The sequence below is a fragment of the Bactrocera dorsalis genome, chromosome 3 (assembly GCF_023373825.1).
Source record: "Bactrocera dorsalis isolate Fly_Bdor chromosome 3, ASM2337382v1, whole genome shotgun sequence".
Lineage (NCBI taxonomy): Eukaryota > Metazoa > Arthropoda > Insecta > Diptera > Tephritidae > Bactrocera > Bactrocera dorsalis.
The window spans coordinates 2,006,537-2,021,947 of NC_064305.1; the positions used below are offsets into that span (position 1 = coordinate 2,006,537).

A 15,411-nucleotide genomic window follows, 5' to 3' on the forward strand; every position below is an offset into this window, starting at 1 on the left:
GAAATTGTTGTCAATTTTAATAAAAACTTTTATTTATATTTTTAATTTTATGCGCGGAGAAATTTATGTCAGGAATTTTAATACGAAGTGTCGAGAAAAGCGCATGACACTCTTTTTTGCTTTCTTTCTCTGCAGCTGCAGTCTTCTTCCTTTGCCGAGTGTCGCTGTGTTTTAATGATAAGTGACAGCCATTTGTTGCCACACTGTCACTTTGAGTGAGCTGTCAACAGTTTTCATATGAGCGCTGGCGTGTATGTTGAAGCTTCTTTTGCGCTTTTGAAGTTTCATAGCTGCGACATTTAATTGCCAATTTGACACTTTTGACACGCTTGTTTACCATTTATTTCATTATAGTGCAACTATAGCTTGTGTTCATGTTGCTATTGTTGCTATTGTTGTTCTGTTCTCCTATTGTGTATGCTTACACTAATTTATGTTGATTGCTGACAAATGAAACATTAAGTGCACACTTTTGGAAAATTGCAATTTTATTACGGTTTTTAATAATGCTTTGAGGCTAATGAGTGTTTAATTGTGGCATAAAGCCATAATAAACGGTGGAAATTAAATTGTTCATAAAATGTGTGCTGTAGCAAGTAAGCCATTATTTTCCTGGCATAATTTTGAGTTTAAAAATTTTTCAGAAATTTAAAGCAAATTCTACAATAAAAACAAGAAAAATTTGTTTGCTATAAGAGCCTTCACAAAGAGAGAAGTTTTCAGTACAAAAAAAAAATTTCATTTATATGACAGCTATATAATATAATGAACCGATCTAAACATTTTTCCCAAGACACTGGCATTGCATTAGACAATAATCCATACCGAATTTTGTGAGGATCTCTTTTCATCTAAAAGAGTTTTCCATACAAACTCCTTATTCCAAGTATTCAGTTTGTATGACAGCTATATGCTATAGTGGTCCGATCTACACATTTTTGGCAGAGATTGTACCGTTGGTTTGGAAAATTCTTTGTGGAAAATTTCGTGAGGATTTCTTGTCAAATGAAAAACTTCTCCATACAAGCAGTTGATTTCGATCGGTCAGTTTGTATGGCAGCTATAAGCTATAATTGTTCGATCTGAGAAATTTCTTTACAGATTATAGCATTTTAATAGGCAATGATCCACACCAAATTTCGTCAGGCTATCTTTTCAAATAAAAGAGTTTTCCATACAAGCTCCTTATACCTATTCTTCAGTTTGTATGACAGCTATATGCTACAGTGGTCCGATATTGGCCGTTCCGACAAGTAAGCAGCATATTTATGAGAAAATAGTGGGTGCAAAATTTCAGTTCGATATCTCATAAAATTAGGGACTATTTCGCATATATACGCAAAGACCGATAGATCGACGGACTAGACTAAATCGACTCAGCTCGTCATGCAAAACAGTTATATACTTAAATATTTTATAGGGTTACCCACGTTTCTTCCTTTCTCCATCAACTTCCCCTTTCATATTTTTTATTAATCTCCCTCGCCTGCGCGCCTTAATCCGCTTATGTTGCTATTACTCACTTAACCTTCAGCATTACTACCCCACCTTAGATCAACCCCACACCCCCTCTTATATACACGCAAATGCATACATGCCTCTAACTCTAACTGTAACTGTTTATACTCATTAACTACGAAAGCCAAAAATAAACATAATCAACCCCACATAGCAGTTGTTTGCACCTTCTACACCTTTTCGGCATTCGTTCAGCACTTGTAACGTTACTTTTGTGGCACTATTGGCAACATGCCACGCATTCGTAGTTTATGACACGCGAGTGTATATATTCCTGGAAGTGTCGGTGCTAATTTGACGGCCTGTTAGTCAGCTGATATGAGTGCCAGTAATCGCTCACGCTAAGCACATATGCTGCCGCTGCTAATTGAACTCAATTAGCGCGCATAATTCATTCACAGAAAATCTTATAGTAATAACAACAACAGTTATGCATTATTTTTGGGTTAACGTTAGCACTGCTTAAGGATACTTTTAGCTGGAATTGCATAGACGTGTCATAAAGCAAAATATGGGAGTATATATGTATGCCTACATGTATGTATGTATGTGTGTGGCTACTACGAATTTTATATATGATAATGGATTACTCTGAAATATGTTTCTGATATTTCAGAAAAATATAAGAAAATAATTATTCATAGTCTTATTATTTTTCTAATAACATAACATCAGGTCTTCCATTTTTAATCTTTTAATAATATAATTAATTTTATGAAAACTAAGTGCTATTAGAGATCTGTTTTGATAATTAAATACCGGGGGATACAAGTAGAGGTACAGCTTGTACTAGAAAGAAAGCTCTTAGAGCTAAAGCATGCTATGGGCTCTTGAAAAGTTCCAAGAAGACCCGACGTTTTCGAGCAACATTTTTTTCAGCGACGAGAACCATTTCCGGCTCAATGGATATGTAAACAAGCAATATTGACGCATTTGGGACAAAGATTAACTTGAAGAAATTCAAGAGCTGCCATTTCATCCACAAAAACGATTTGATGTGGTTTGTGAGCTGGTGAAATCATTCGTTCGTATTTCTTCAAAACTGATGCTGGTGGAAACGTAATCGTCAAATAGAACATCGAGATAGATCACTTCTTTAAAATAGTGTAACTTTAGTAAGCTTTTCCCTAAAATCCGTTTATCCCTCCATCTTGCTACTCCATATAATGTCCTCTTTCAAAGTCATCCTCACTACAGCCATAGCTATATATTCTACTTCCTCTTTTAAGTCTTTTAGCCATAAATTACTGCTAATACCAATAATTATTTATGGCTTATTAATTTTTATCACAATAAGACAGAATTTAAGCTGATAACATTAACTTTTTGCTTCTTTTCTGTTTTCTTTTTTGTTTTGTTTGTATTTCTGTATAAATTGCTTGCTATTTGAATATAGAAAAAATTTCGCTAATCCATACTGATTTTTTGCAAAACATTTTTTGTCTCAATATATACAATATACACTCATAAATACATATACACATAAATACATACAAATACAGTAGGCAATTGAGCCTTTTATTAGAAGAGCTTCGCCACTTTCGCACTGCCACCATCCCTTCAAGGGCAATTAATAAGCAGACAATTAACAAGTATTAAGCGCTTGAGTATCCCCCATTGCTCGGCTTATTGAATAATGTTTTTGGATTACGCTACAACAACAAGAACAACAAAATATCAGTAATAAGCTTAAAGCCGCGCACTTCATTTCTTTAATTATAGTTTATGCCTAACATATATATGTATATGTGTATAGATGTATGCCACTTTTATAGCATAGGAAAAAATCTTGGCTATTTATTAATCAATTTCATTTCTTGCGCTTTCTTTGCAGCTTTGATGCGCGCGGCCGCCCACTACACCAGGCCATACCCTGGGCGGACGAGAATGTCTTCAAGAACAAGGCGCACTTCTACTACGACACAACTCCGCCGGCGCTGCGCATTAAGAACATACAACTGAGCGATGCGGGTCTCTATAAATGTCGCGTGGACTTTCATAAATCACCGACGCGCAATTGGCGCATTAATGTGACAGTCTTAGGTGAGTTGCCATCAAAAAAAAAAAAACACACCAGAAGTAATGCTACCCAAGAGAGAAAAGTTGCCAAATGTTGTGTACAGAATTTTTGACATTTTTTGTTAACAAAAATAAACACGGGTGTGGAAAACGCGAATGTTGCAGGCGCTTAGCGTTGAAAAATCTTTGTGGCACAGAGAATTTGGTTTGCGTCTGATTTCTATAAATTTAATCAGCTACACCCATTTATAGGCTATTCACATTTCATTGTGGCAACGAGTTGCGTTAGGCAATACAAAAGCAAGCGCCTAAATTGTGGAAGCCCTTTAAATTACAACCTACTTCCTCAGAAAATGTTTGCGTTTCTTTTTGTCACAATTTTTCTTCCCGCCACACACCTCGACTTTTACTTCGCTGCCACCAAGCAGCGCTGCGCTCCTTTAACTTTGTTGTGCAAATCAAATGATTTCATATTTTTCATTTGGCATTAGCGTTACAAACACACACAATGCGCTGGAGCAGCTACTCACTCTACCACACATCCATAAGGGTGCTCTGTGGCGTATACGCAACCGCCCGCATCTCATGCTTTCCCCAGCCACTAAGCGCACTCGTGGCATTTCCGCTTCCGCAGCGCACATTTTTCATTTCCCTTCCAGCTTATTTGCCACACTGGCACAGCTCGTATTCGCTTGTCTATGTGTGTGTGAAAAATTCTTACATTCACACCTTCGTAAGCACCGCCGCCGTGCAAGATGTCACCAGTCAGCTTGCTGACATTTTCATAACATTTTTCTCTGTAACCTGTAACGTTTTTTTCTCCATTCTTTTTTGTATGCTGAATTGCCAATACACTCGAACGCCAATTTTGCTGCCTTTGAATTGCGACTAGCATATAGTACTTGCCTTATTACATCCGTGCAACATTCTCATCCGGCACCCAAGGCAATATTTCTTTGCGTTTTTCTTTCACCTTTTTCGACACACATTCCGTGCAACATTCTCGCATACCTGAGATTCCTACAGTTATACGTCTTCAAGCTCTGCTCTCATACTCTACTTCTTCCTCTTCTTTATCGCCCGCAGTGCCGCCCACACGCTTAACAATACTGGATCACAATGGCGCTGAAATACGCGACCAATTGGCCGGTCCCTACTTGGAGGGCGACAGCGTTAATCTGACGTGCCTGTCCAGCGGTGGTGTGCCGCCGCCACGCGTCTCCTGGTGGCGCGAACACGCGCTCGTCGACGACTCCTTCCATGTGCAGCCAGATGGCACCGTTCGCAATATACTACACTTGAAAAATATCGCACGGAAGGATTTACTAACGGTAAGTACCGCAATATACATGTATATTTGTACATCTGGCTGTGTGTGCTTTTGCTCTCTTCTACGTCTGTTGAGTTTGAGTTGTGCGTTGTGGTCTCGCTCCTTAGTGTGCTGACTGCCCTCAAGAATGACTGAGTGCTGTTAATAAAAGTTGTTGCTGTTGTTGTACACTTGCAAATGTATACAGTGTAAGCGCAATTTAGCATTTTCGGACACTTTTAAGTGTGTTTTGGCAGGTATATATGCGGTACAGGTGTTCTTGCTGCAAATTTTTTGAGTTAAGTCGGGAATATACAAAATATAGTACTTGCGGGAAATGTAAAAAAGTTGTTTCCTTTCCAGGTTTGGAATTTGAGAAATTTTGCTATTGGTATTAAGCTTAATTTTTGATAGAGAGAAAGACAGATGCCTAATTTTTGGATCACTAATTTAACTGTTGAAAGTGTTAGCGATATTCAGTCAACAGCCAGTAGAAGAAGCTCATTCAAAGCTCCATGTATTGCAACTAAACTTTTGATCTAACAAACAAATAATTTTTAGTTTGAATAGCTACCAAAAAGTTGTGTTCTAACACCTTTAGATTGCTCCTTATGGGATTATTTGAAGCCATTGGCCTTTAGCTGTAAACCAGACTCTCTTCAATCTTTAGAAGTTAATATCGAACGTGCTATTCATGACATACAACTTGATTTAGAGAAAAAAGTACTCGAAAATTGGGTTCATTAAATTGATTTCTGCAGAAAAAGTCGTGGATGTCGAGATGTTATATTTAGAACTTAATTGTATCGATTGTACCTCACAAAAACATTGGGGTTCCTTTAGCAATTATTGTGTTTTCTTTGCAAAAGAAATCATATCACTGTTGTTGGAAAACTCTATATTAACTTCAAAGCAAAATAATTCATAAATTTAGAAAAAGGAAGCGGGTGGAAATAGAGAAATTATTCTCAAGTGAAGAAAAGCATAATCTTAGCAACATCTCTATGGAAACATGACGATTAAATAATGTAAATAAATTCATGGTAGAAATGTCCGATGGCACAGGGTACCACTTTTAAATATACCAAACTTACAATTCACCTTTTTACGAAAAATTTAAAAATTAATATATATGTGATCAAAATTGACCCGGACTGAGAAAAAAATTTAAAATTAAATATGCATATGATCAAATTTGACCCGAACTGAGAAAAAAAAAACTAAAACTAAATATCCATGTGATCAGATCTGACCCGGACTGAAAAAAAAACTAAAAGTAAATATCCATATGATCAAATTTGACCAGGACAGAAAAAAAAAACTAAAAATAAATATCCATATAATCAAATTTGATCCGGACTGAGAAAACAATTTAAAATTAAATATGCATATGATCAAATTTGACCCGTACAGAGTAAAAAAACTAAAAGTTAATACACATGTTATCAAATTTGACCCGGACAGAAAAAAATAAAACTAAATGTCCATATGATCAAATTTGACCCGGACTGAGAAAAAAACTAAGAGTGAATATCCATATGATCAAATTTGATCCGGACTGAGAAAAAAAATTAAAAATTAATACACATGTGATCAAATTTGACCCGGACTGAGAAAAAAGTTACTTACATACATTCATATTTCTATTACCCAGTTTTTCTACTGAGCCCACACGTTATTCACATTATAGTACGTACATATTGTATATATCATATAGCATATATTTCACTCACTGTTGTATATTAATTTCCATGCATTAATGTTTACTTAAGTAAATCATTAATTCTTCTGTAATGCGTAAAAAGTTAATATACTTGACTACAGTATATCAAAAAAAAAAAATTATTTACAAATATTTCATATCAGCGGAAGCATACACCCACTCCATTCCTTTGGGTAAATAATAGACCGCAGACAATATTTTAGGCCGCCTCGCTTATTAGGCATGTGCGCGTAACACATGCATTAATATTTCATTACACAAAAGCGGATAAATGTACAGTATAATGGCAAAACATTGGAAACCCTAACATATCAAATATAATTTTTTTAAAATAGAATTTTTGCAAAACTATATTTTTTATGTAGCAATTTGTCATAAAAAATTACTTTTCTGTATGCCTCAATTCAGTAAGATTCCTAATTCATAGTCTGTCTTTGACAGCAGTGTGGCGAAAATGACTGCCAAAATGTATTACAACCATTCTGAAATTTTCAACGCTTAACTAGAAAACACACAATTTTTTTGAGCTTTCTTTTCTACGCCCATTTGTAATTCACAACAACCACAACTAGTATTTTTCTGCACTACAACGCAGTGTTTCCATTTTATTGGCCAACAACTGTAGTCAAATGTGCTGCGCTAACGTTTTTGGCGTGTTTCGCATGCAACCAATGATTATGACATAAAAAATGAATTAACATAAATTGCTTACGCCTTGACAAATGAAGTGGATTTGTCGCGTAGCACAACGCCCTCCACCGCCACGAAGCGTGTGCGTCTTCGTAAGGCTTCAAATTGCTTTTCGGCAGTTCACCTATAAAATTTGATATGCCAAAGCGAAATTGCCATGCCACATGCTGGTTTGCGGTGTAGCTTTTACGTAGCTAAGGCACCATAGAAGTATATATGTGTGTAAGTTTTCCAGCTTAGTAAGCTTTTTTCACCATTGCTTAGAGGTGGCACGCTTATTGTTTTTGTTGTTTTTTTCTCTTTTTGAAACTGAAGTCGCTTTGTTTATGTAATTTTAATTCCTTACAATGCGCATAATTTTTCTTGATAAGATTTTTAATTTCCCGCGAAGTTATGCAAAAAGGAAGCGGTAGGGTATTTATTATAAAGACATATTTATACCGTAAGCAGGGTATACTAAGTTTGACAAGATGTTTTTAATACACAAATAGATACGTCAGAGATCTTTTAAAGTATTTATAGAAGTGATCAGAGTGCGATGGGCAAGTCGATTTAGCAATATCCGCCTGTTTGTCCCATCTTCTGTTCGACCGTCTGTATATATGTACATATATATACAAACTAGCCCTCAGTTTTTGAGATATCGATCTGGTATTTTGTGTTCATCCTTTTCTTACCAAGAAGCTGCTCATTTGTCTGAATGGCTGATATCGGACTACTATAACATATAGCAGCCACGCAAACTGAACGATGGGAATGAAGTGCCTGTATAGAAAACTTTTTCACTTTAGGAGATATCTTCACGAAATTTGGCGTGGATTAATTTCCGAAATAGCAATGCAATCTGAGAAAACATTGTTCAGATCGGATTACTATAGCATATAGTTGCCATATAAATTGAACGATTGGTTTCAAGTGCTTGTATGGAAAACTTTTTCAGTTTATGAGATATCTTCACGAAGTTTGGCGGGGCTTTTTTGCTAGAGAAACAGCGTAACCTGAAAAGATATTGTTCAGATAGGATCATAGTTTATTATCTAAAACAACGGTGCAATCTGAGAAAACATTGTTCAGATCGGATTACTATAGCATATAGTTGCCATATAAATTGATCGATGAAAGTTCTTTTAGGAACCTTTTGTATTTGTGAAGGAACATAGATTTTTCTCTTAAATTTTACACTAGCTCTGCACCTTAAACACTTGCGAATACGATAGTCCAGTCATTATAGTAAATTCACCTCGGAATTTGAGACAACTTTAGGGTGTCAATATTTACAGACATATAAATGGGTATATCGAATTCCGAGATTCTTACCTAATTTAAGCTTAAATGACTGGACTACGATGTAAATATATATTTATGTTCATATATATGTATATTTTATGTATTTTTATTTCTTTGTCGACTGAGTTCAATCAGTATGCCACAAGTATCACCGTAAATCGCCAAATCTTCCAGCCAGCTTAGAGCAAAATAAACAAACCCAGTTAGGTAGCATTGTTTACCTGCCCGATTGTCTGCCAACCTGTCTACTCACTCATATTTTTGGCAGATTGTTTGCTGCAGCTTTAGTTTCTGTTATTGTTATTATTATTGTGATTGTGATTGCGCTGAGCATTTATTATTTAAAGCGCAGCAACTATGAAGATGCTCAGCAAACAGACGCAACTGTCACATGGCTAACAAAAAGACATTTTGCTGACTCGATTCCCGCTCCAAGTGTGTGTTGATCTCTTTCTGCGTGCATGTGCGTACGTGCGTGTATTGGTGAGTATGTGCCATAATCTTAATCCAGTTGGATTATTCATTATGCTGTCTCGACTGTGTGGACCATGAATGGAATGTAAATAATAATTTAGGAGATTGTCTGTGCGGACTTGACAGCCAACAACAACAGCAGCAACAAATGAAAACTTAGAGCAAATAACTACACACAACAAAAACAACACACGTAATACAAAGGGGCGAATCAAGTGCACGTCCGCATTTACAAATACGCTCCCTCACTGCTTGCCATAAGCTGAAGTGTAATTGCTTTTGATGTGTGTGTGTTTGCTTTTCATTTGCTCAGCGTTGTGTTCTTTGCACGACGCCATTCGGGTCTCTCATGTGTTCGCCTCTACTCACTTCATTTCACTTCACTTGACTTCACTTATTTGGGGGCAAATTCTTTTCAATTTAACTAAAAGTGTTTATTTTGGTATCCTGCGCCACAGCTAGCAAACACACAATGCATAACAACAACAACACAACAACTAGAGACAAGTGACAGCGTGGCATATAGACGCCGAATTTACAACTGCTGAGACGGCTTGGTGCGCTTGAAATATGATTGCGGGATTAGGTGTTGGAAAGTGACAGTTCCCACTGTTATGACTTGTCAGTAGGCAATAGTGAGGGTATGCCTGGAATGCGGTTTGTCTACATGCATTCATAACTCTCGACGTGATTAAAGAATTGTATTAAATTTTTTGGAATATTTGGGCTAAATCTCTTTTGAAGGAAGGCAACACATAAATGTGATTGCTTATGAAGGGAAGAGTTGAAGGTCCACACAAGCGCTAAAAAGTAAGGAAATGTTAATTATTTTTTCAAACTCCAAAGCATACATTTAGGCGGCTCATACTATGTAGTAATTATTTCGTTGGCGCAGAAATGTATGCTTCATTTCTTTTCAAAAGTTCTCTATGGACAGAAGCTTTCGAAATGCAATAGCGTCTGTGTGTACATTGCGATATAACTTTATACAAATCTGTTTTAATCTTTGGTCTAAAAATTCTTCTTTATTATGAATGTAAATTTATTAGTACACATTATGAGTACAAAGGTAAAATAGTTTGCTCGAACGGTTTTTACTTAAAGTCAGTTTATGTTTTAAACTAAACTATATTTTATACTTCTATCGAGTTAATGAGAACAATTTCTTCACATATTGCATAGCTAGTTCAGATAATTACCCCGGCCAAATTTCGTGGAGATATCTCTGCAAATCAAAAAGTTTCCCATACAAGCGCTTGAATCCGATCGTTCAGTTTGTATGGCAGCTATACGCTATAGTGTTTTGATATGGGTGGTTTCGACAAATAAGCAGCTCTTTGGGGAGAAATAGACGTGTGACAATTTTCAGTTCGATATTTCAAAAATTAAGGAACTAGTTCAAGTGCCAAGAAACTCGAAAAATCTGACCGCAAGATCGGTTACCCTAACTCTTATTTATATGCAATTGAGCCGACTAAAGTGCTGGCGATAAGCTGCTGTAAATTTGAACAGCTAACAACCGAAATATTTCATTCATAGTTTCAAATCTTTTTCTACATTTTCCTCTGGCTATATTTCTGTACCATTAACCGTTGCTGCTTAGCACACAACGTGTGTGGCATGCCTCATTTTCATTTCATTACCATTTGCATAATTCAACTGTCACCGCAACAATACACGCACACACATACACACACTCAACCATAAGTATTTAGGTGTAAAGACCACTCACGCGGGCTTATTGTTCGCGCTCTTCTAAGCCGTTCTTAACGCCCACCCGGAAATGATGAATCTCTCTTTGTGCGACAACTCTCGTGCGACTCGCCGCGTCCACACATTGTTCGCGCCAACGTGTGACACTCGAGAACATTGTAAATCGTGGTTACAGCGCTACAATTTATTTTCACTTCTTTGCCATTGTTACAAGTTAATCTCGTGCAACGCGCCGCAGCAACGTCGCGCCGAGCAAAGTGGACACAAACGTCACACACACATGCATACTTATTTAACTCAGTGCTCAGACGCCACACACGCAGCTTCATACAAACATACATACATATATACAATACACTATGTGGTAAATGAGTGTGTGTTACATCAACGCTGCGCTGTGTGTGTTGTCATCAATGCTGCACAGCTTAAATAATGCTTGCGTCGTGTCCATTGCTTAGCTTATTTTGCTTTCCTTCATTCTATTTGCTGTGTATTAACAATTTCTTTCGTACTACTACTACACTTCCGCTGCTTGCTGTGCGTCCTTCGTGTGTTGCAAGTTGTCCTGCTGCTCGAATTTGCGGCAAGCTACAGTTGCTTTGTACAGTAAACTAATTTTTACACCTGACTTGCATTTCTACGTTTGTGAGTGTGCGTTATGTTTGTGTGAGGTAGTTTTCTTCCAGCAATTTAGTCACTAAATGCTCGAAGGCTGCTCTTGTCTTGCCGGCTTAGCTTTTTTGTTTGTCTTGCTTTCGAAACTAATTTCAAAACACATTTCTCTGCTCTCCTTTTTGCCGCTTTTTACTACGCTTTGCTGCCCGCTGCCCACATGCTTTGTACTAAGACCGCACTGAGTTGGCTTTGGTTAGCTTTGTGGCTCATATGCTATGTGTCTGCGTATATGCCGGGGCATCTGTTGTATGGTGACTGTCTGAAACGGTCTTAATCGGCTTTGCTACTCAAGTTATATACTTGAATTTTTCAATTACAGTTATAGTTTTCTCTCTGTTACAGAATTCATTTGTTCGTTACAACAATTTTTTCTTTTTTTTCTGGCTTGTTTGATTTGTCTATTGTAGTCTGGATTTTATGACAATTCAAGCAAAATTTATGTGTGGTTTATTTGACTGGTAGTAAAATAAAGGCAGAAAGAAATTACATACCCAATCAAAGGATGCAAATTTAAAGAGAATTGTATATGCCACGCACCAATAGCATATGAAATGCCTTCTAAATTAGGTAATAATCCAATTCTAGCTAAGGCTGTATTTACTTGGAATTTTAGTCGAAGCTTAGTGCATCCTCCAGCGTCTACTAGTAAGGATGTCATGATTTGTCAGCTGGTGGTGGCAATGCTTTTGTACGGACTTGTCTCAAATTTAGTCAGTGCGTTCAGTAAAGTTTCCCAGGTCAGTACATCATGTTACACTTTGGTGCAGTGCTCGCAAATTTTCCTAGACTGTTACCCAAATTCACGTTCTCCGAAAAATTCTCATATTCACGTTCATCGCAAAACCATCTGAAAAGATGCCGCTTCTGGCTTAACAGCTTCATAAGCAAATATAATGACAGCTATTTGGATGAGTCACAGCCTCATGTGCCTCACGAAACGCTACTTCATCCTCAAAATTTTACTGTTTGCTGCAGATTGTGGTATGGCGGTCATCATTGGCCTTATTTTCTTCGAAATGAGTCTGGAAATGAAACTTTTTGAACATGAAATGAAAGTTATCGCTTAGACAACGTCTATGCCAATTTCAGCTTCATGTGACTTTTTCTGTTTTTTCGAGAAATCTGGTTTGAGAAATAACTCGCCTAGAGTCCATTAGCCAAATATTTTGACATCGTAAAGAATCTGTTCACAAATACACACTAATTTACATATAGAAACCAAACTTCAGACTGAGTAGGCAATTGAAAAGTAAAGTCCGCTCTCGACGAACAAAGACCAAACTCCGCAAGTCACTCATCATCTCCGTCTTGCTATATAGATACGGATCGGAAATGACCTCCGAGCCGCTCGATATCAAACGAGGTTTCAGACAAGGCAACTGCCTATCGTTTCACTTCTTAAATCTGTTTGCTAGAGAAAATAATACGAGCTGCAGAGCTCTTCTATAAGCGTGTACAGCTGCTTGCGTACGCCGATGATATTAATAGCCGCGCCGTTTGTTCTGCTTTCTCCAGACTGAATAAGGAACACATTATTCCCATCCTATTATATGGTGCAGAGTCATGGACCATGACAACAACTGATGAGTCGGCACTTCAGCTCTGAAAGTATTCGACGCAATACCCGCCGAGGGAAGCAGAGGAAGAGACCTCTACTCCGTTAGAGAGATGGAGAAGGGCCTGGCTGCAGTTGGCACTTGGAATTGGTGCCAAATTGCGAAAAGAAGAAACAACTGGCGCGTTGTTGTTAACAGGGCTATAACCGCGTAAGCATCTACGCCAGTAAAGAAGAAGAAGAATCTAAGAAAAAATATATATCAGTTCGATTTGCATGGACAGTTTGTACAGATTCTCTTCTTATTTGGCACGACAACCGTGGTTCGGTCTGATATGAGAACACGAATTTTCGCCATTTGCCTCTATCCTTTGCGAGATCATGCAGTTGTACAACAGAAATTCAGACAGGTCGCTGTGCGTTTGATTCTTTTATTGGATGCGTGGGCGCTTCCGTTGTGCACCCATGGGTTTCGAGTCCAAGTAGCTGTTCTCTGAAGCATCAACTTCCATGCGATTGACATGTCCTAACTAGCGCATCGTTGAATTTTTATGCGCTGAACTATATCCATGTCGCCGCATCGTGGAACAATACTCTTGTGTCCTCCAAATGTTTTTTTCATCTCAGATCATCATCGTCTATTTTTCTGTGCGGGCATAATGAAAGATGGATCATTATACGAATCAGTCCGTGCCAAGTCTTGAGGAACAAAATATTTCCCGTTTTTTTAACACTAATTGAGCCGAAATAAAATCCAAAATTAATGCGCTTCCCATTAACTAAACAACCTTTCAATATTTCCTTACATTCGCTCAAATTGCATTTGAAGGCACTTAGTGAAATCATTTCTAATAAATCTGAGCGTTTTCGGCAACACGAACAGATTTTGCCATGTGCTGAGCATCGGGGAAAGTGTTTACCTCTGTCAAAAACTTTACGCCGCCAAGTTGCAGGTGAAACTATTTGTGCGCTTACGAGCGTGCAACAAACATAATTCGGTGAAGAAAACAGCTATTTATGCAAAGCTGGCAAAGCTTTTAAGATTCTACCGCTGCTGCTGTAAGTTTCATATAAGTTTGCGCAAATTTTGCCTCGCACTTGCGCCGCAGCCTTGGAAAAGTTTCAGCCGGATTATCGTATTATGTCAGAAATAGTTGCGTACAATAACTGTGCCACATTCTAACGGGATGTGGCATTTAAATGAGCTTGCGGCAAAATGCTTAATAACAAATTTTGCTGTTTTCTAAAGACAAGTTGGTTCACTTCATTTTAAGTTTTCGAGGAACTTGGTGGGAGATTATTAGAAATAAATACAAGTTTTTCAGTTTTTCGACACTGAAATTAAGTTGTTCAACGCAAAAGTTGCAACACCACGCAAAATTCACGGTCTTACTCGTATTCAGCACTTATTCAGCTTAAGAAAAATGTAGCTGAATAAAGCGCTGAATGCCACAGTGCCTGGCAATCTTGCTATGGAGTCATTCAGCGCACAACAGGCGTCGTTAATGCTCCTCCAAAGCTTACAAATATCTTTAATTTTTTTATAAAATTTTTTTCCCACTGCGTGAGTTACTCCGCGCTCCCGCTCACTATTTACGCGCCATCCTTCATGCTCAATTATATAATACCAAATCAGCGCTGCAGCGCCGGCTAATCAATGCTCACCCTTTCGCTGTCAGTCCAGCAGCGCGCCCCTGCTGCGTCGCACTTTTATCGGACGATCTCTTTTGTTGCCGCATGGAAATTACCATAATATATTAAGCAATTTGATTCAATAGTAATTTCTCATTTACGTATTCGACTCTTAATATACTTAATTAAAACATTTCGGTGTGTGCGCTTGTGTGTGTGTGTTTGGTTGTGGTTAACTAATTACCTGCTATATGTTGACGATATGGCGCCAACATACCGATTAATAAGCATTAACTAATAATTCGAAAATTCAACCAAGTCATGTGATTGAGTGCCGTTGACTTACATATACATACATACACCTGCACATATGTATATGCTTTGGCATGCTCACAACGTGGAAACATTCAGTAGCTAACAAATTTTCTAGCAGTCGCTTGTGTGTTCTCTTCGAAAATCATATAATTACCACAAATAATGACTTTGGGCTAGGTGGCAACGCGTTTCGTTTGCTTTTCTAGGCCGCTCGTGCATTATTACCGTTATTTATATTTAGCCGAGTTCGTTTGTACCCGTATGTATTTCTCTACTCTTCACTCCCTCTTGCTCTGCTCTAAATTATACTCTTCTTTCCTCTTTCCACAGGTTTACACATGCCAAGCGAGTAATGGACATGTTGTGGCGGCTCTGACGAGGAAAGTTGTGCTGGACATGAACTGTGAGTAGCAAAAATATAAATTTAATTTCTTTAAATTATTCATACTTATATGCTAACAATTTATGCATGTGAGAAACTGTACAAAATTTATGACAATT

General features: G+C 37.6%; 1 protein-coding gene across 1 annotated transcript in view; it reads left to right on the forward strand.

Annotated features, from left to right (window-relative positions):
- The window catches only part of LOC105230208 (uncharacterized), a 155,079-nt gene that overhangs the window by 100,793 nt on the left and 38,875 nt on the right, over window positions 1-15,411 (forward strand). The window contains exons 4-6 of the mRNA XM_049452993.1: window positions 3,353-3,561; window positions 4,624-4,868; window positions 15,241-15,313. Of these exons, the coding sequence (XP_049308950.1) occupies window positions 3,353-3,561; window positions 4,624-4,868; window positions 15,241-15,313 (527 nt within the window). The remainder of the gene's footprint in view (window positions 1-3,352; window positions 3,562-4,623; window positions 4,869-15,240; window positions 15,314-15,411) is intronic.